Source organism: Antechinus flavipes, chromosome 3 (genome assembly GCF_016432865.1).
Source record: "Antechinus flavipes isolate AdamAnt ecotype Samford, QLD, Australia chromosome 3, AdamAnt_v2, whole genome shotgun sequence".
Taxonomy (NCBI): domain Eukaryota; kingdom Metazoa; phylum Chordata; class Mammalia; order Dasyuromorphia; family Dasyuridae; genus Antechinus; species Antechinus flavipes.
In genome coordinates, this window is record NC_067400.1 from 588,676 (window position 1) to 608,521 (window position 19,846).

A 19,846-nucleotide genomic window follows, 5' to 3' on the forward strand; every position below is an offset into this window, starting at 1 on the left:
AAAAGTGGAACTACCCGCTTTGCTGCCATCCTTATAAGGACCTGAAACTTTCCCATTGTGTAATCTCCCCATTAAACTGGGAACCCCTTGAGAGCAGAGCCTGCCTGCCTTTTCTCTCTGATCCAGGGTTTATTGGACACATAGTATGTGCTTCCTCCATTCCTCTATAAGTTAAGGAATTGTCAAGTAAAGAAGCTCCAGGGGGACCAGGGCAGGGAGACTGGGAGGGGAGGACACAGGTGATGAGAGTCTCGGGAAAACTTCCTTCTCTCCCTTTCAGCCTTCCTCTTTGTGAAGAGGGAGTTGAGAGCAAAGAGAAAAGAACAACTGACAATCATAATTAAGCAGTCACCATGCCCCTAAAATGGAGGGAGACAAAGGAATATGGCCTTTGCATGTCTTCCCTGCATTTCTGTTGCATACTCTTGCATTAGCAACACTATGTTGCTTTTAAGAAACACAAAGGTTCACTTAGAGGTAAAATGAGGGACTGGAGCAAAGGGAAACAACTGATTTCAGAGGCTGCTATAATTAAAGACAAGATAAAAAGATAATTAGGGAAATCACATCATACCTAAAAACACCAGAGATAACTAAACCAACAATGTTTTATATGTACATACCCCTAATAGAAAAAGTCAATCCCATAGGTGGAAATAGATGGTTAAACCATCAGCACAGCAATCTACCCTTTCCAGACCTAGACAAATCTAATCAAAATATAAACAGAAACAGTATGAAAGATTAGAGATTTTAGATCTTTGGCAATTTTTAAATGGGAATAGAAGGAAATTTCATTTGTTTTGACTATACTTTATAAAAATTAACCATATAAAGGTACATAAAGACCTCATCAGAAAAAGTAGGAAAAACAGAAATACTGAACACATTTATTGATCACAATGCAATAAAAATGTATTCTATAATAGACATTTGAAGAACTAAAAAGTAATTGGAAGGTAAATAATTTAATACTGCAGAAGTGGTAAGTTAAAGAACAAATTATTTAAATAACAGAAAATTTCATAAAAGAAAATAACAGACAACATACCAAAACTTGGGATACATCTGAAGCAGTTTTCTTCCAAAATGTTGTGGTTTTTATTTTTTTATTTTTAACCGTTTTCATCAACAAGAGAGAACAAAGTAAATTGGACACAATGAAAAAATGGGGGAAAAAAATTGCCATTTGTATTGAATGGCAATACAAAGCCTCCAACTCCAAAGCAGAAATTATGAAATTTAAGAGAGATTAGTTATGGTATATTAAAAGAGCAGGATTTCAGACAAAGTCAAAATTAAGAGACTTAAATCAGAAGTGAAAAATAGAGAAACTACCTGTTAGCACTATAGGAACATAAATATAAAACCCTTTTTATATAAATATACTCAGATCTAAATAGTTGAAGTAATATTTGTGGTTATATAAGCTATTATTCATCACTCTGGTCATTTTTCAATCAGGTCTGATTCTTCATAACTCCATTTGGGGTTTTCTTGACAAAGATACTACAGCAATTTGCCACTTCCTTCTCCTTCCTAATTTTAAACTGACAATTATAATTGACAAATCTGCTTATTCAATGTCATCCCAATTGAATTGCTAAAAATTATTTTACCAAATTAGAAAAATTATAACAAAGTTCATTTGGAAGGACAAAATCTTAGGAACTTCTAAGAAACTGGGGTAAAAAAGATGTAAAGAAAATAGATTCAGTAGTGTCACATCTTAAACTTTATTATAAGGCAAGAGTATTGTTGAAGTGTAAAAAAGGATAATTTTGATTATTTGAATTAATATTTTCTTGTGATTAATAAGACCTATATAGCCAAGGACAGAATGCAGAAAAGTGAATATAAATTTTCATAGACAATCTCTTAGATAGGATGTAATTCAATGGAAATACTGCTGTGGGGCAAGAAATGATGATCTGGTTGATGTAGAAAAACATGGAGAGACTTGGACTTATATATAAAGGAAGATGTTGTAGAAATAGATGATAGGAAATGAGCATAGGATGGTCTTACATATATATGTATATGTGTACATATGTGTATGCTTACAAATATCTTTTTAATATATGTGTGGGTGCATTTTAGGGTTAGGGTTACCACAGTTAATTTTTATCTTTAGGTAGAGGAAATTGCGGTGGAAGTAAATAAGTAAAAAGAGAACAAAAGAAAACCAACAGAAAAGCTGTCTATCTTTGAAAACAAGGAGTGTGATTTAATTTTTATTTTTACTCATCTATTTATTTATTATTATTTTCTTGAAACGGAATTTCATTGCTTTATATTGAATCTTCTTACGTGGTCTGCTGTGTACATGGCAATTTTTTTTTCTTTTTTCATTTTTTTTAAGTTAATAGAAAAAAATTCATAAAATTGAAATCAAAAGGAACTATTGAATTGATTAAAAATTGGTTACAATTAAAAAACACAAAATGGTTAAGTTATCTGATTTTTAAAAGGAAAAGAAAAGTAAATTTTTTCTTATCACCAAGAAAAGAAATTCACAATTGAAGGGGAAATAAAAGGGTTAGATCAGAAAGTTTTTTTGTCCAATTATATGCTAACAAAACCAATCACTTAAAGGAATTAAAGTGCTCAGATAACAAAATAAGAAATAGTCCATTTCAATAATCCAGTATTAGAAAGCAATTAACTAAGCCCTAAATGAACTCTTAAAGAAAAAACCTCCTTGAGTATTTGAATTTACAATTGAAATCTAGCATACATAAAAAGAACATTTAATTCCAGCTATATAAACTGTTACAATAATAGGAAAGTAAAGCACCCTCTAAATCTCTGAATCTGATAAAAACATGGTCTTGATATCGAAACCACAGAGAAATAAAGTAAGGAAAGAAAAACAGTAAGAAATATTGCTAATGAACATTGATGCAAAAAAATTGAAACAGCTACAACTGTATAGAGAAAGGTTATGCTCTCTGACAAAGTTGTATCTAGGCCAGAAATGCCAAGGTGGGTTTGTAAACATAATAAAGTACATGATATATGTACATGATATATACATGTATGTGTGCCCATCACCTTACAGCTCTACCAGTAAATGCTGAGAAGGCATTTGACAAAGTTCAATGCTTATTTCAGTTTAAACCTGAGAAAACAGAAATGAATGCACTTTTTCTTAATGTGGTAGATAATCTACATGCAAGAGCAAATCTTAAAACATTCTGGAGAAGAGTTATGGAGGTCTTTCCATTCAGATTGGGGTAAGTCAAGGATGCCCATTCCCAGCACTCCTACCCAGCCATTTTTGGAGCAATTACTTGGACTTTGCATTGTGCCGAGTGGGGCGTCTGTCCCCAAGATGACACTTTTGACAGTGTCAAAGCAGGGAGAGGCTGCGGAGGTAAAACTGATGGGCCATGGCACCAGGTAGGGTATGGAGTCCAGGGAGATTGCTGGGATGTGTCTGGGGGACTGGAAGGGAAAAGGTGTCCTGCAGGGTAATAGGGAAGAGGGTGAAAGTTTTAGGGGGAAATACAGAGAGCTCCCTGTTAGACTTGGAGAATTTAGGGTGTCTGTTAGACGTGTGCTGTGAGATGTCAGAAAGCCAGTTGGGAATTGGAGATCAGCAGAGAAATTGGGCCAGGAAAGGTGGGTTTGAGAGTCTTTAGCACAGAGCTGCTGATGAGCTTACCAAGCGAGTCAGGATTGAGGGAGAAGAGGACCCAGCTCGGGGCCCGAGGAACACCCACCACTTAGCAAGGGCCCCTGAAGGAAGATTCTTCACCTTTGATCAAAGAGTGTCTGGGTCTTCCCTCTGTGAGCCGCCTCTGGAAAGCTTCATGGATCGCCTTGGCTCCGTCCTAACTGATCCAGCTCCTCTCTTCTCTTTGGGCTGATTTGTCTGCCTTCTGCCCAAATTAATCAAATGAACAGACTTCATTTCACAGAATGTTGATTCAGTTCTTTTTCCTTTCTCTTGGTTCTTTGAACCTCTTTAAATCTGAGCCCCTAGAGGATCTGGATTCAGATTCTGCCTCTGATTCTTACCGTTATCATGAGTTGAGTCACCTCAGTTGCCTCCTCTGAAAGGTGAAAGGGCTTGGCTAGGAAGCCTCCAAAATCTGACGCTGATCATCTGCGCTGAGACTGATTTCTCTTTGGCCCTTTGACCATTGGGGGGAGGGGGGTATCTTGTGCTGGAATTATGAGGGAGAGGGTTTTGTTATTTAGCCTCGTTCATTCTCCTCTGTTTCTTCACTTGGACATGCATGCGCGCTGAATGGCCTGCTCCCCGGTTTTAGCACAGAGGGGGCTGGCTGAGTTCACTGCTCACCCTTCACGAGGGGAGATGGAGGCTGCAATGGTCAAACTTTGCGGGGCTGGCCCCTGTGCAGGGGATTTCCCTTCACTTCTCCTGCAGCATAAATTTCTGTTTGTTTGGTGCAGTCATTGTTTTGAAGCGTCCCTCCATCTTGGCAGGTCAGAGGCCACAGGAATGGAGAGTGTGTGAGACCTGGGCCTAGGAGCCAGGTATCCGAGACTGGGCAATGGAGAGCAAATCACTTGGGCTCTCCCAGCCTGCATCCTTGTCTATAAAAGGGAGAGAACTCCTGTAAAGTGGAGGGGCTGGGCTCCCTCTGGACATGCTCCTCCTTTCCCACTGATCTTTGCTTCTCTGCTCAGCTCTGGAGGGTGTGAGCCCCCTGCCTGCTAGAATGTGGGGGCTTCTCTGGGACGGTGTCCTGCCAAGTCACCCCGGCTGCTGCTGAGCCCTCATAGCCTTTTGTGTGGCCCCCCTCTTTAGACGCAGACCCTCTGCTCGCTAACAGAAAGTCTTTTCTCTCTTTAGAGGATCTGAAGAGACAGAATGCAGTTCTGCAGGCAGCCCAAGATGACCTGGGCCACCTCCGGACGCAGCTGTGGGAAGCGCAGGCCGAGATGGAGAACATCAAGGCCATTGCCACGGTGTCGGAGAACACCAAACAGGAAGCCATCGACGAGGTGAAGAGACAGTGGCAAGAAGAAGTCGCCTCTCTGCAGGCCGTCATGAAAGGTACGCTGAGGAAGGGGTCCGGCCCGGGAGGGGAGGGACGCTGCTGACCTTTGGTCTGGGGGGGCCCCGCTACGCAGGAGGGGAGGGACGCTGCTGACCTCTGTCCTGGGGGAGGCGCTGCTGATCTTTGGTCTGGGGAGCTGGGGAAGGGGGCCTCTCTGCAGGACGGGAGGGACGCTGCTGACCTTTGGTCTGGAGGGGGCCACTTTGGCATGGCCAGCAGCTCCACGGAGATTAAGGGTGGTTTGGCGCCCCAACTTTGAGAACATCACAAGACTTGAGGATGACTCCTGGCCTAAAACTCTCCTTACAGAAATAATCTCGACAGTGATTGCAGGAGCTGGGTTGGTCCTGACTAGGCCAGTTTACTAGAATAAAAATAATAGCAGTACCCATGACTTACAGGGTCATACCAGTCTACCACAGGGTTTCCTTACAGAGCTAGAAAAAATAAGGACCAAACTCCAAAGGAAGAGCGAAATCTCAAGAGAAATGATGAAAAAGATGGAGGGGAAGGAGAGTCAGAAGCCCCAGCTCTCTATACTACAAAGCAGTAATCCTGAAAACCATTTGGGGCTGGCTTAGAACCAATGTCGGGCAGGGGGATAGACGAGCAAAAGCAAGTGAGCCCAGTAGCCAAGTGCTGAAGAAGCCCCCGGACAGCTGGAAAAACCAGGAAGCCGGATAGGCCAGCATCTTGCCCTATATATTAAGATACAGTCCAAAGGGACACACGACATCAAGAATGAGGACCCTGGAAATTGCCGGTCAGGTCTAGGATGAACAAGTGGGGTTAGGGAGGATCACAGGTGGTAAAGTGGATCCTTTGGGCATATAAAATTTAAAATTTTTGCCGAAATGAAACTGATGTGGCTAAAATCAGAAGGGAAGCCCATTGTCTGCCACAAGTTTATTTGATCAAGATCTCATTTGGAAGACATTGTTAGGAGGTGGTTCCGGTTTTGTAAGAAGACTAATCTTCTTCTGTGGAAGGGTGACTGTGAAAGGGCTTGGCTAGGAAGCCTCCAAAATCTGACGCTGATCATCTGCGCTGAGACTGATTTCTCTTTGGCCCTTTGACCATTGGGGGGAGGGGGGTATCTTGTGCTGGAATTATGAGGGAGAGGGTTTTGTTATTTAGCCTCGTTCATTCTCCTCTGTTTCTTCACTTGGACATGCATGCGCGCTGAATGGCCTGCTCCCCGGTTTTAGCACAGAGGGGGCTGGCTGAGTTCACTGCTCACCCTTCACGAGGGGAGATGGAGGCTGCAATGGTCAAAACTTTGCGGGGCTGGCCCCTGTGCAGGGGATTTCCCTTCACTTCTCCTGCAGCATAAATTTCTGTTTGTTTGGTGCAGTCATTGTTTTGAAGCGTCCCTCCATCTTGGCAGGTCAGAGGCCACAGGAATGGAGAGTGTGTGAGACCTGGGCCTAGGAGCCAGGTATCCGAGACTGGGCAATGGAGAGCAAATCACTTGGGCTCTCCCAGCCTGCATCCTTGTCTATAAAAGGGAGAGAACTCCTGTAAAGTGGAGGGGCTGGGCTCCCTCTGGACATGCTCCTCCTTTCCCACTGATCTTTGCTTCTCTGCTCAGCTCTGGAGGGTGTGAGCCCCCTGCCTGCTAGAATGTGGGGGCTTCTCTGGGACGGTGTCCTGCCAAGTCACCCCGGCTGCTGCTGAGCCCTCATAGCCTTTTGTGTGGCCCCCCTCTTTAGACGCAGACCCTCTGCTCGCTAACAGAAAGTCTTTTCTCTCTTTAGAGGATCTGAAGAGACAGAATGCAGTTCTGCAGGCAGCCCAAGATGACCTGGGCCACCTCCGGACGCAGCTGTGGGAAGCGCAGGCCGAGATGGAGAACATCAAGGCCATTGCCACGGTGTCGGAGAACACCAAACAGGAAGCCATCGACGAGGTGAAGAGACAGTGGCAAGAAGAAGTCGCCTCTCTGCAGGCCGTCATGAAAGGTACGCTGAGGAAGGGGTCCGGCCCGGGAGGGGAGGGACGCTGCTGACCTTTGGTCTGGGGGGGCCCCGCTACACAGGAGGGGAGGGACGCTGCTGACCTCTGTCCTGGGGGAGGCGCTGCTGATCTTTGGTCTGGGGAGCTGGGGAAGGGGGCCTCTCTGCAGGATGGGAGGGACGCTGCTGACCTTTGGTCTGGAGGGGGCCACTTTGGCATGGCCAGCAGCTCCACGGAGATTAAGGGTGGTTTGGCGCCCCAACTTTGAGAACATCACAAGACTTGAGGATGACTCCTGGCCTAAAACTCTCCTTACAGAAATAATCTCGACAGTGATTGCAGGAGCTGGGTTGGTCCTGACTAGGCCAGTTTACTAGAATAAAAATAATAGCAGTACCCATGACTTACAGGGTCATACCAGTCTACCACAGGGTTTCCTTACAGAGCTAGAAAAAATAAGGACCAAACTCCAAAGGAAGAGCGAAATCTCAAGAGAAATGATGAAAAAGATGGAGGGGAAGGAGAGTCAGAAGCCCCAGCTCTCTATACTACAAAGCAGTAATCCTGAAAACCATTTGGGGCTGGCTTAGAACCAATGTCGGGCAGGGGGATAGACGAGCAAAAGCAAGTGAGCCCAGTAGCCAAGTGCTGAAGAAGCCCCCGGACAGCTGGAAAAACCAGGAAGCCGGATAGGCCAGCATCTTGCCCTATATATTAAGATACAGTCCAAAGGGACACACGACATCAAGAATGAGGACCCTGGAAATTGCCGGTCAGGTCTAGGATGAACAAGTGGGGTTAGGGAGGATCACAGGTGGTAAAGTGGATCCTTTGGGCATATAAAATTTAAAATTTTTGCCGAAATGAAACTGATGTGGCTAAAATCAGAAGGGAAGCCCATTGTCTGCCACAAGTTTATTTGATCAAGATCTCATTTGGAAGACATTGTTAGGAGGTGGTTCCGGTTTTGTAAGAAGACTAATCTTCTTCTGTGGAAGGGTGACTGTGGAGAGGGTACTGGACTGAGAATGTTACAAGTAATATCTTGTTTGATTCTCACAGCAACCATTGGAGGTAGATGCTGTTATTATCCCATTTCATAGCTGAGGAAACTGAGGCAGATGGATTCAGTGACTTGCCTAGGGTCCCGTGGCTAGGGAGTGCCTGGTTTTCTGAGCCAAGCTTCTGCCCAGGTGGCGCCTCTTGCTGCACACGGTCTGAGGCTGAGCAGGGTGGAATTGGGTGCTCCGGAATAAGGGGAGTCCCTTGGCCAGCATGGATCTCGGCATCTTGGGGCTGTCGGCTCCAGTAGGCAGCAAGCCCTCCCTGTTCCCTGAGACAAACTCCCCCACAGCCAGCTGGCTTCATGGGAGAGCAGTGGTCATTGGGCCGCTGCTTTGGGCATCTCCTCAGATGTCTGTTCCTGTTTGTTCCAGGGTCCCGTTGGGCCGCCTGGGACCAAGCAGGACCAGGCTCTCTCTGCTTTGCAGCCTCTGCAAGTTCTTTTCTCCTCAGGATCAGAACCCCTAGTTCTTCCTGTGGTATGAATGCAGTGTTTGCTGGGTGGTGAGAAAGGAAAGGCCATGGTGTAATTCCCGCCACGGGCCAGTGGTCCACCCAGACCTTTAGAGTTTCAGATGAGCGTGACCTGCTGGTTCTGTCTCCTTCCCCTTTTACTGCATGTTTGCAATCCCTTAGCCAGAGACCACAGTTGATTGAAACTGGTTTGAGAGGTCTCTGGAACCGGGGGGGTCTCAGGGGAGCACAGGGTTTTGGGGTCTCGGTCTCTTCTTGGTATGACCCGGGAAGAGGGACGTGATGATGAGCCCCAGGGTGGGACCTGCCCGTGACAGGCCTTCCCGAAGGCCCATTCTGAATGACCTCTTCTCTGCCTCTCAGATTCGGCCAGCTTATGCCCATACTGCAAGTCCTTCCGTTGGTGGTTTCCGCGTCTCAAGAGTGGGGCACAGGAGCTCTGGCGAGCCCCTCTGGCTCAGGAAGGCGGCTCTGCGTGAGCCCCTCCCGGTGATGGCAGCCATGGGGACAGAGCCTGCTGTCAGTGACCCATTTTGTTGGGTGCTGTGGTGAGGGAGGGATCCCTAAGCCATTTCACCTTTCTGCTTCTTGTACCCATGAGAACGCATCTGGGCAGCCCCTCGGAGCTCATGGGCAGCGTTGGGCTGGCCACTTCCAGAAGCGCTTTCCCCTGGCATTGCTGCTGATGGGCACTTCCATGTGCTTTCAGGGCATCTGGTGACGCCCCTTCTGGGTGGCAGGGACAGTAGTAAAGTTTGTAGATCCCAGACGGGACCCAAGCAGCCCGGGGGAGACCAAGGACAGGCTTGGCTGGCTGTTTCTCTCGAGTCCAACAGTAGAGGACCCACTTGGGCATGGATGCCACGGAGGGCAGTGGCAGAGGAGAGTCAGAGCCTTGGGATGGGATTTGTGGGCAGTGGGGGGGGCACGATGGGACAGAAGGTGTGGAAGGAGTCCCAAGTGACCCCCGCCTGAGGGGATCAGCTTCTTGCCAGAGCTCGTGTACCTTGACGGTGATGGGGAAGTGAGCAGGAAAGAGGGAAAAAATGACACATTGGACACAAGGAGCTTAGGGTGTTTTCAGAACATCCATTTGGAGAGATAAGGGACTTTGGAGCAAGATGGGTAAATGTGATGGGTGAGCCGAGGTGAGAAGCGAAGAAGGCCCAGGGCTAAGGTTTGAGCAAGACCCTGGAATGCAGGAGACAGACGGGAGCCAATAGACAGGGAGGAGAAGCAGGAGAGAGAGAGTGACCGACTGCCACAGGGATTGAGGCCGTTGGAAGGCGGAAGGCAGAGGGGATGAGAAAAGAGGGGGGGGGCCGCTGTTGGCAGAAAAGTCAGAGGAGGACAATTAGTAGGGATGGAAGGGTCACGGAGGGGCTTTTCGCCATGGAGGAGATGTGGGAAGCATCCCGAGGCAGGGAGGGGTTGAAGATAACTAGGAGGAGTGGAGGTGACAGGGAGGCGTGGTCCACAGGAGATGGGCTGCAAGCAGAGGCAATGGAGCGCTTCCTGTTGGCCTGTCCTTGCCCTGCGGGAGCTGAACGTATGTGAAAGAAAGTTGGAAGGAGTCGGGAGGGATCAGGGCTCCAGGGGTGGGAATGGAGTAGAGAAAGCCTGCACGGGTTCTGGAAGGCAGGCTAGCTGGGAGAGCAAAGTCCAGGACACGAGGAAATAGTCCTCGTGTGATCAGAGAAGACCGACAAAGGGGACAGCTGGCAACACCCAGGCTGACGGAGCCTTGAAGGACAAGCAGGGGAGACCCAGGAGTTGGAGTTGGTGGCATCTGTTGTCATCTTTACAAGTGTAATTTTTTGGTCAGCAAATGACTGCGCTTTTGCAAGAAAAATTCTTGTTTTGTGTTTTCTGACTGAGCCCTCTGACCCTCGTCAGTAATTCCATTCACTGGATTCCCCATTTGGGGAAATTGAATTGATGCCTTCCCAGGATCTCAGAAGATGCTGTGGTCATCATCATCTTTATTTAGGATTTATTTAGGATCATCAGGATCTTTACTTAGGGTTTTAAAAAGAAATTAAATCAAAATCTCTGCCAAAAGGAGATGATACTTTATTGAGCCTTTCTAGAGATGTATTATTTTAGGCCACGGTGTTGGATTTAAATGGGCTAAAAATGTGTCTGTTCTCATGTACTTCTGATGCTGAGCTTGATCTTACCATAGGCCTTTGCTTTCTTAGTGGCAACTCTTCCCTCCCTAGAAACTGGGCATCAGTCCTTAAATGTCAATCCGCGTGCCAGTGCTGCTAGACAAAATGCTTAGAAGGGTTTCTCTCTCCTCCCTCCTTCCTTCCTCTTTCTCCCGCTTTCCCTCTCTTCCTTCCTCCCTCCTTCCCCCCTCTCTCCCCTTCCTGCCCTCCTTTGTCTCTGTCTCTCCCCCCCTCCCCGCCCCTTTCTCTCCCGTGACATTTTGTAGAGACGGTCCGTGACTATGAACACCAGTTTCACCACAGGCTGGAGCAGGAGCGAACGCAGTGGGCTCAGTACCGAGAAGCTGCCGAGAGGGAGATTGCGGACCTGCGCAGGAGGCTGTCGGAAGAGCAGGAGGAGGAAAACCTGGAGAACGAGATGAAAAAGGTAGCCCGTCCTTTGTGTGTTGGTGGGTGTGTGGTCCTACGGGGGGACACCGAGTCCCTTCCCCAAAGTCCTGACTCCCCCATTGTAGATAGGGTTATGAGAAGAGAGCCGGAGCTCCTCCCAAGCCACACAGTCAGCTGCCCAACTGCCCCTTGACCATCAGACGCTGTCGGAGGGGCCAGAGAAGGCAATTCGCTGGTTCGTGGGATGTTTGCTTGGACTCCTTGCGCCAGGAAGCAGCTATGTTTGGCCCTCTGAAGGCTGTTATGGGGCAAGGCCTCCAGGTTCAGGGAGGTGTGCCCAGAAGAACACCAAGGGGAGAGGGACTCCCCGAAAGGTCCTCCCACTGGCCTCTGTGGCGGGGGAGCACCAAAGGGATGAAGGGGACATCCCCAAGCAGCAGCTTGCGACAGAGGATGGCTTTTGTGCTGGGGAGAAACGTGATCATTCTAAAGTTCCTGGCCTGAGGTGAAGTTGGTGGCCGGTGGAAGATGGGAAGAGGAGCGCCCCGAGAGGATGAGCCTGGAGCCTGCTCCCCCAAAGACTGAAGGGTCCTGATGCTAAAACTTAAGCGTGGCTGGACGGAAAACAAAAGCCTGTGCTCCCTAGCCAGTCCTTGGGAGAGGCATCCGTGGCGCACGTTTTCAGACCTTTCCAAAAATCGGTCCCTGCTGCTGATTTTTTCCCTCTTCTGCTTTTTGCTTTAATGAGTGCTCTTTCTTTGATGGGATTGCTCTCTGGGAAGGGAAACAGGCAGGGATTGTTTTTTGAGTAGAGTTTTCAAAAACACAGATCAAAAATGGTATCCAGGAGACGTTTTACGACCCAAGAAAATCACGTAATTTTCTTTTCCCATTTTTCAAGATTCTTGCCATGAGAAAAATCCTTTTCTCTAAGGTGTTTTTCAGCACATTGACGGGTGTCCAATTATCCGACAGAAGTGCTGCTCCTCCAGATATTTTTTACTCCTTGTCCAAAGATGCGCGCTACTGCAATTCTTTCTGGTTCCACCCCATCTCCCTAAATTCTTCATGGAAATAGTTGAGAAATGAAGTTTTCCTTTGTGCCTCGGTGGGAGGGCAGAGAAATTTAGGATCCTCCAGCCAAAGGGGACTGAGATCAAAGGCGGTGTTGTTCTGCCCTGGATTTTTTAATGTCTCCAAAGCATTCCAAGATATTGAGAGAATTTTTCTTCCTTCCTGCTTAGAGCTACAGCCTAACGGTGATGCTCCTTGGGGTAATCTGGGAGGAGAAACTGGCTTGGGGACAGTGAGTTTGTGAGGTCACTGTTCTTGCCTTGATACTGTCTCTGTTGGACATCTCCTTAGTGCCAAGTTTTATACACCTGAAGAGCCTCATCTAAAACAGCATTTTATACTCAGGACTCTCTGCCAGGCCCTGGAGGCATAAATATTCAAACACGACCAGTCTCCTACTCCCAGAGGTTACAACCCCATGGGCCTGGGGACAGAGTAACCCAAACGGAGGAAGGGCTCCTACAGGCAGAGGTTAGATTTCCATTTGGGGCCTTCTGGGGGATGCCTTGGAGTAGACAGTCCTCGTCAAGCTACCCCATGAATTCCGAATCCAGTGAGCACGTGGTGACATTTTTGAGAGTGTCGAGACCGGGCAGCGCATTTGTGACCGGGGCCGCTTCTGTTTGGGCTTTAATATGTGATTTTAAAGTCTTGGGTAGTAGCCAAAAACAGACTTACCTTCTGTTCACTTCAGGCCCAAGAGGATGCGGAGAAACTACGTTCTGTGGTGATGCCGATGGAGAAGGAGATAGCGGCTCTGAAGGACAAACTGACCGAGGCCGAGGAGAAGATCAAGGAACTGGAAGCCTCCAAGGTGGGCTCTCGGCCCTCTCGGGTCCGTCCCTTCGGCTCGGGTCCATACCACTCTGCTTGGGTCTGTCTTGGCCCGCTCGGGTCCTTCCCGGCCCCCTGGGATCTGTCCCATCTAATTGGGTCTGGCCCTCTCAAGTCTATCCCATCTCCTCAAGTCCATCCCAGCCCACTCAGGTCTGGCCCGCTCTGCTTGAGTCCATCCCTTCTGATTGGGTCCATCCCAGCCTTGGGCCTGCGAGAAGGCGTCAGTGTCATAAAACATAATGATGTCTTTGGCCCCCCGGGGGTGGGCGCAGCGCAGTCCGCGTGACCGGCCGCCGGGCTTCTTTCAGGTGAGAGAGCTGAATCACTACCTGGAGGCGGAGAAATCCTGTCGCACCGACCTGGAGATGTACGTGGCCGTGCTGAATACCCAGAAGTCCGTCTTACAGGAAGACGCCGAGAAGCTGCGGAAAGAGCTGCATGAAGGTGAGCGCGGGCACGGTGTCGGCTCCTGGGTCCAGAATGCCGCTGGGGAGTTCTGTCATTCCTCCTGGCCCAGATTCCTCAGAGTGGTCTGTGGGTAAAAGCATGGAGAGCCATGTGTCCCCACCTGGGCCCTGGGGCCCGCCTCCAGCCCAGGATGCCCCTCTGGGCTTTTCCCTTCGGGGGTGGTTGGCAGATGGGGCCAGACCCTCTGCAGGCCTTGCTTGGGGGAGGAGGGGCCTGAGGCCTCCTTGTTGCCCCTGGGCCATGAGCCCGGCAGGGGGCCTTGTGCTCCTTTGGGGACCCACGGGTGGGTGGGCTGCCCTGTGAGCCGTGTGTGGGCTTTCCCGCTCTGGCCAGATCTTCTGCCCTTTTCCTAAAGGGATTCCCTTTTCATGTTGCTCTGGGGACCCGAGTGGGGGGAGCTCCAGGTCTGCAGTTTGTGTCCTGAGCGAGGGTGGGGGAGGTGTCTGAGTGAGTCAGTGTGGGTGACCCCTACCAGCCCCTATCGGCCCAGGCTCCCGGGATGGGGGGGTGGCCTCCGGGCCCCTGGCAGGGCGCTCACGCTTGGCATCGGTCGCCCAGTGTGCCGCCTGCTGGAGCAGGAGCGCCAGCAGCACAACCAGCTCAAGCACACGTGGCAGAGGGCCAACGACCAGTTCCTGGAGTCGCAGCGGCTGCTCATGAGGGACATGCAGCGGCTGGAGGTGGTGCTGACCTCGGAGCAGCTGCGGCAGGTGGAGGAGCGCAAGAAGAGGGATCAGGTGGGACCCCGCGCCCAGGGAGGGGGGCTGGCCGAGGGGTCCGGGGCGCGGGCTGAGCTCTGGTTGGCTTCAGGAGGAAGACGAGCAGGAAAGAGTCAGCAAGAGGAAGGAGCCCGAGAAGACGGAGGCCGACGAGGAGGCCAGAGTCCCCGTGGTCTTTGCTCCGGTGCAGGACGAGGCCTGCCCCCACTCGGAGGAGGTAAAGGTGCCCACCCCTGGTCCTGCCCCGGGGTCAGAGATGGGGATAGAGATGGATACAGAGACAGAGAGATGGATAAAAGGAGAGAGAGAAGGGAGGGAGGAGAGGTGGGGGGACTGAAGTGGGACCCCAAGTCACCACTGACTCCCTGGTTGTTCCAAGTTGCCCACTGCAGGGGTCCCCCCAGTCCCATTTCCTCCTCCTTCCGTGCCCCCTCACCTCCAGCGCTTCCCCAGCCGGCTTCTGGGTGCCACATGCGTGAGGTTGCCCCGGCCTCTGGGGGACGCGGTCTCCTTGCCGTCAGTGCCTCCAGTTGTCTCTGACAGCGACGCTCTGGACACCCTTTAATGGGGTACAAGGTGCCATGTGCTAGAGGCCGTCCCTTCTCGGGACGTGACACCGGCCCGGCTCCCTCGTCCCGCTCTGTCTCCCGGGCCGGGCGAATCCCGGCGCGAGCCGGCCGGCGGACAGCGGCCTCGGCCCGGGGCTCGTGCAGTCGGGAAAGGAGTTCCGTTGGCGTTTTTGGGCTTTCAGGAGCACCTGGACAGCGCCCACGGCTCGGTCCACTCGCTGGATGCCGACCTGCTGCTGCCGTCGGGCGATCCCTTCAGCAAAGCGGACGGTGACGTGTTCAAGGACGGCCTTCGCAGGGCGCAGTCCACAGACAGCCTGGGAACCTCGGGGTCCTTGCAGTCCAAAACCCTGGGCTACAACAACAAGGCCAAGTCGGCCGGGAACCTGGACGAGTCCGACTTTGGCCCGCTGGTGGGAGCCGACTCCGTGAGCGAGAACTTCGACACGGCCTCGCTGGGGTCCCTGCAGATGCCCAGTGGCTTTATGTTGACCAAAGATCAGGAGAAGGCCATCAAGGCCATGACTCCTGAGCAGGAGGAGACCGCGTCCCTCCTTTCCAGCGTGACCCAGGGGGTGGAGACCGCCTACGTCTCTCCCAGCGGCTACCGCCTGGTCAGCGAGACCGAGTGGAATCTGCTGCAGAAGGAGGTGAGCCGTCTCTCGGGCGCGGGGGCTCGGGGGCTGTCCTGAGGCCGGTGCAGGGTCCCTGGGTGCTCCCCTACACTACGCTAGTCGGGCCTAGTTCTCTCAGGGCCTTCCCTGGCGCAGCCTCTCCCAGGGTTGGGAGAGAGGGCGGGAGCGCCCCTGAGAACGCAGGGACGACCCGCTCGCTCCTGGCCCTCTGCTCCTCTTTGCTGCCCCACAGATGGGGGAAAGTAGCCTCCTCGTGGCTTTCTAAGGGGGCTGCTAAGGTGGGACGGTGCCCAGCCAGCTGGGCCTAAGGGGAGGCCCCTTCAGCCCCTGCTCCCCTGTGAGGAGACCGCCCGCCCGCCTGCCCCGCTTCCAGATGGGGAGGCCTAGGGCCCAGCGGCTTCTGGTCCCATCCGGCGCCCGCGTCCCTGGGACGGTCGGGTCACGGCTTCTTCCCGCGGTTCTCTGTTAGCGTTTCCCGGCTCACAAATTGCTGGTGGTTTTCCCCGAAGAATTAGGGCGAGGGTCTCCCTGAGGTGCGTCTTGGCTTTGGGGGCCCCCCCGGTCCCTTGCCTTTGACGCGGCAGCCGTGGTCCTTAGGTGCAGAATGCTGGGAACAAGCTTGGCCGGCGCTGCGACATGTGTTCCAACTATGAGAAGCAGCTGCAGGGCATCCAGACCCAGGAGGCAGAGACCCGAGACCAGGTGAGGGGCAGCAAGCTCAGGGGCTGGGTATTTATTAAGCACCTACTGTGTGCCCCCTTCCTTAGAAGTCACGGGTGCCCCCAACCCCCCCCCCCCCAAAGCCTGCAAGCAGCTCCGCTAGAGCCCTGCCGCCCCCCCCAGGTGAAGAAGCTCCAGGGGATGCTCAGGCAGGTGAACGACCAGCTGGAGAAGACGGCAAAGGACAAGCAAGAGCTGGAAGAGCTGATGAGGCAGAGCGCCGAGGAGTCGGGCCAGCAGGTGCGCGGCCCACGGCCTCCCCTGGGGTCTGGGGGCTTCTGGGGCCTTGCTCTGCCCCGCCGGTCCTGGGGGAGGGGGTGAGAGGCGGTCCCTGCACGGACCAGGGAGTCTGGCCAGAGGAGAGGCCCTGAGGCCGTGGGTCTGTCCTTGCTGCCCCAGATCTCGGCCCTGGCGCTCCAGACCCGCGCCTCGGAGCTGGCGCTGAGCGAGCTTCAGCAAGCCTTCTCGCAGGCCCAGAGGAACGCCCAGGAGCAGATGGTAATGGGGGTCTGCTGCCTCAGTTTCCCCAGGGGCGGGGCAGGGATCAGAGAGGGGCCAAGGGCCACAGGCAGCACACAGAAGGCGCTGCGTCAGTGCTGGCCGCGGTGCCTGTCGGGACACTCCCCTCGCCCCCTTCTGGCCTAGACCCCGGCCCGACCCACTCAGCGCCATCTTTGGGGACCTCCTTGGCTGCTGACCAGGCTTTGGGGGCTCTCTTCAGCCTCAGGCTTTGCCCCCCAGACCCAGCTGTAGCCCCCCAGAAGGGGGAGGGGGCATGGAGGGAGGGCGGGGCAGAAGGGGAGGGGCCCTTCCTGGGCCTGGGGTCTGAGGGCGCATTCTGGGTCCCAGGGCGTGCTCATGCAGTCGCGGGAGCAGGTCTCGGAGGAGCTGGCCCGGCTGCAGAAGGAGAACGAGAGCTTGCAGGGGAAGCACGGCCTGCACCTGGCCTTGCAGCAGGCCGAGGACTTCGTCCTCCCGGAGGCCGCAGAGGTAACGGGGGGTGCAGCTGGTGGCAATGGGGGAGGGGGCCCAAGCCTCCCCGCCCCCCCCTCACCGGCCCTCCTCTCCAAGCGCAGGAGCTGCGGGAGCTGGTGCTGAGGTATCGCGAGAGCATGGTGAGCGCCCGGACCGCGGCCGACCACGCGGAGGAGAAGCTCAAGGCCGAGATCCTCTTCCTGAAGGAGCAGATCCAGGCCGAGCAGTGTCTGAAGGAGAACCTGGAGGAGACGCTGCAGCTGGAGATCGAGACCTGCAAGGAGGAGATCGGTAGGGGGGGAGGGGGGAGGGAGTGAAAAAGAGGAAGAGTGGGGGAGGGGGGAATGGGGGAAGGGGGGGGGGGGAGGAGCCTGGACCACCAGCCAAACTGCCCTAAAATGCCCTTCCAGCGTCCATCTCTAGCCTGAAAGCCGAGCTGGAGAGACTGAAAGCTGACAAGGAGCAGGTGGGTGCTTCTTGGGGGGGCTGCATGTGTGTGGGGGAGCTTGTGGCCACCCTCAGGGTCTCGCTCCTCATACTCTTCCCTCCCCTGCCCACCCCCCTCCCCACCCAGTTGGAATCGGGCCTCCGAGAGCGGACGGAGCAGCTGGAGAGCCTGCGGCAGGCCGAGATGACGTTGGAGGAACAGCTCAAGAGGGAGACAGCGGCCAAGGTGCCTGGGGCCAGCTTTGGGGTGGTCCCGACTCTCCCCCGACCACTGCCCGCCACCGTCTCCTTGTGCCGGCCTGCGGCCCCCTCTCTTTGGCCTTGGTTTCCTCATCTCTAGGATGTTGTGGCCCCTTCCCCCTCCTGTCAGCATCACCCTAAAGGGCCTGAGGGGGCGGGTTCCCGGCCTGATGGTCCCGGCACAGGTTTAAGGCAGACCCAGCACTGAGGAAGGCCCATAGGGGCCCATTGGGGCCCCAGTCCTAGAGGTAGATCATTGCGGTGTTCTCTGGGGGCTTCCTGCGGCGGCCCCTGGCCCGGAGCCCCCCCTGACCCCACGTCTTTTGCAGACCAATGTGGAACAGCTCATGTTTGAGGAGAAGAACAAAGCCCAGCGTCTGCAGACGGAGCTGGATGTCAGCGAGCAGGTGCAGAGGGACTTCGTCAAATTGTCGCAGACACTGCAGGTGAGGGCCCGTCCCGAGCCCCCGAGAGGGGAGGGGTCCAGGCCCTGCGGGCGGGGAATCCCTTCCTGGGCTCTCCTTGGCCCCTGCTGGGTCCTTGTACACAAAGGACCACGGGGGAGGCCGGACAGCTTGGGGCAGGGGGGGAATCCAGCTCAGAGGTGCGGTGCCTCCCCATCCTCCACCACCGACCGACCGCCTGTCCCCACTGGTCCCCAGGTCCAGCTCGAGCGGATCCGGCAGGCGGACTCTTTGGAGAGAATCCGGGCCATCCTGAACGACACAAAACTGACGGACATTAACCAGCTCCCCGAGACATGACGGCCCGCACCGCGGACGCCCAGACTGCACTTGGGGTTTTTAACTCATCTTTATAGCGATGTTAATTATTATTTAACTCTTTAACGGAAGGATCTGAAGAGAACAGGGAAGGAGCAAAGACTTTGTTGGGCCAGCCGGGCAGGAGAGAACGCCTTCGCGGGAGCTCGGCGGCCCTCCCGCGCTTGGCGTCCGGCCTCCCCTGCGGGGCCCTGACCATTCTCCGAAGCGGTCCGGGACTTTTGGAACTATACTGACGGTCCCGAGGAGGACGGCCCGACGGCAGCGCCCCTCGCTTTCTGCTGGGCCGGGGCCGGTCCGCGACAGTGTTCAGCTAGGAGACGGGGCAGGTCTGCCGTAGGAATATTTTATATTAAAATACGACTTGGCGAGCAGGTGGTCCGGTGGCGAGGGCAGTGCCAGGCCAGTACAAAGCCACTGTCTCGTCCGGGGGCCCGAGCTCCCGCCAACTTCCCCAAATGAACCTGCTTAGGTCAGCATGGACGCGTGGCTCCAGAACCGCGCAGAGGCGGGAGAAAAGCACAAACACGTGACCTGGAAGACCCAGAGCCGCCTCCTTGCAAGGACCTCCATCCGTGGTGGCCAGCCTCCCTCCCCCCCTCGACTTCTGTAGGCCATCTCGAAGACTGAATGTGCCCGGACCCTGCCTGGGGAAAACGGCTGTTTTTAATAACTGCTGGAGGGCTTTCTTTTTGGTAGCTTTAGAGTGATAGCTGCATTAATTGGGGGGGGGGTTACCCCCAAGCCCTGCCCTGGAAGAAGTGCCCCACTGAGACCCCTGGAGTGCCCTTGAAAGCCTTGGGGGGGGGCACAGATGGATCCAAAGGGAAGGGACAGTGAGGTCCCCGGCATCCGTTCTGACAGCTGAAGCAGCCCCCCCTTCCCCATTCTGTACCCCCACTCCCCAGAGACAGAGTAGCGGCCAAGCGCGCCGTCAGTGTCTTGTGCGATTGTGGCTGTCAATCAACTGTAACCATTGTTAACTGTACTGAAGGTGTGTTCTGAAGCGTGTGCGCATTAAAAACAAAAGCTGCTGCCCACTGGGGCCCTGTGGTCAGTGTGTGTGTGCAGGGAGGCCCAGCTAGGGCTTTGTGGTCACGTGTGCCCATGGAGACCCCTGCTGGGGCCGTGAGGTCAGTGCGGGCACAAGGAGACTCCCCCTGGAGCTTTGTGGTCATGTGTGCCCATGGAGACCCCTGCTGGGGCCGTGAGGTCAGTGCGGGCACAAGGAGACTCCCCCTGGAGCTTTGTGGTCACGTGTGCCCATGGAGACCCCTGCTGGGGCCGTGAGGTC

General features: G+C 53.4%; 1 protein-coding gene across 3 annotated transcripts in view; it reads left to right on the forward strand.

The window, feature by feature from the left end:
- RABEP1 (rabaptin, RAB GTPase binding effector protein 1) overlaps positions 1–19,592 on the forward strand; it is a 43,690-nt gene extending 24,098 nt beyond the window's left edge. For 2 of the 3 annotated variants that reach the window (XM_051991473.1, XM_051991471.1), the window contains 16 exons: positions 4,826–5,029; positions 10,963–11,123; positions 12,855–12,974; positions 13,306–13,441; positions 14,024–14,202; positions 14,276–14,401; positions 14,936–15,403; positions 15,986–16,090; positions 16,232–16,348; positions 16,508–16,606; positions 16,958–17,098; positions 17,185–17,374; positions 17,494–17,549; positions 17,658–17,756; positions 18,100–18,216; positions 18,433–19,592. In XM_051991473.1, the coding sequence (XP_051847433.1) occupies positions 4,826–5,029; positions 10,963–11,123; positions 12,855–12,974; positions 13,306–13,441; positions 14,024–14,202; positions 14,276–14,401; positions 14,936–15,403; positions 15,986–16,090; positions 16,232–16,348; positions 16,508–16,606; positions 16,958–17,098; positions 17,185–17,374; positions 17,494–17,549; positions 17,658–17,756; positions 18,100–18,216; positions 18,433–18,534 (2,420 nt within the window). In that variant the 3' untranslated portion in view covers positions 18,535–19,592. Of the gene's footprint in view, positions 1–4,825; positions 5,030–6,790; positions 6,995–10,962; positions 11,124–12,854; positions 12,975–13,305; positions 13,442–14,023; positions 14,203–14,275; positions 14,402–14,935; positions 15,404–15,985; positions 16,091–16,231; positions 16,349–16,507; positions 16,607–16,957; positions 17,099–17,184; positions 17,375–17,493; positions 17,550–17,657; positions 17,757–18,099; positions 18,217–18,432 lie in introns of all 3 variants that reach the window. The other variant, XM_051991472.1, reaches the window with a different exon arrangement.
- The last annotated feature ends 254 nt before the right edge of the window (positions 19,593–19,846 follow it).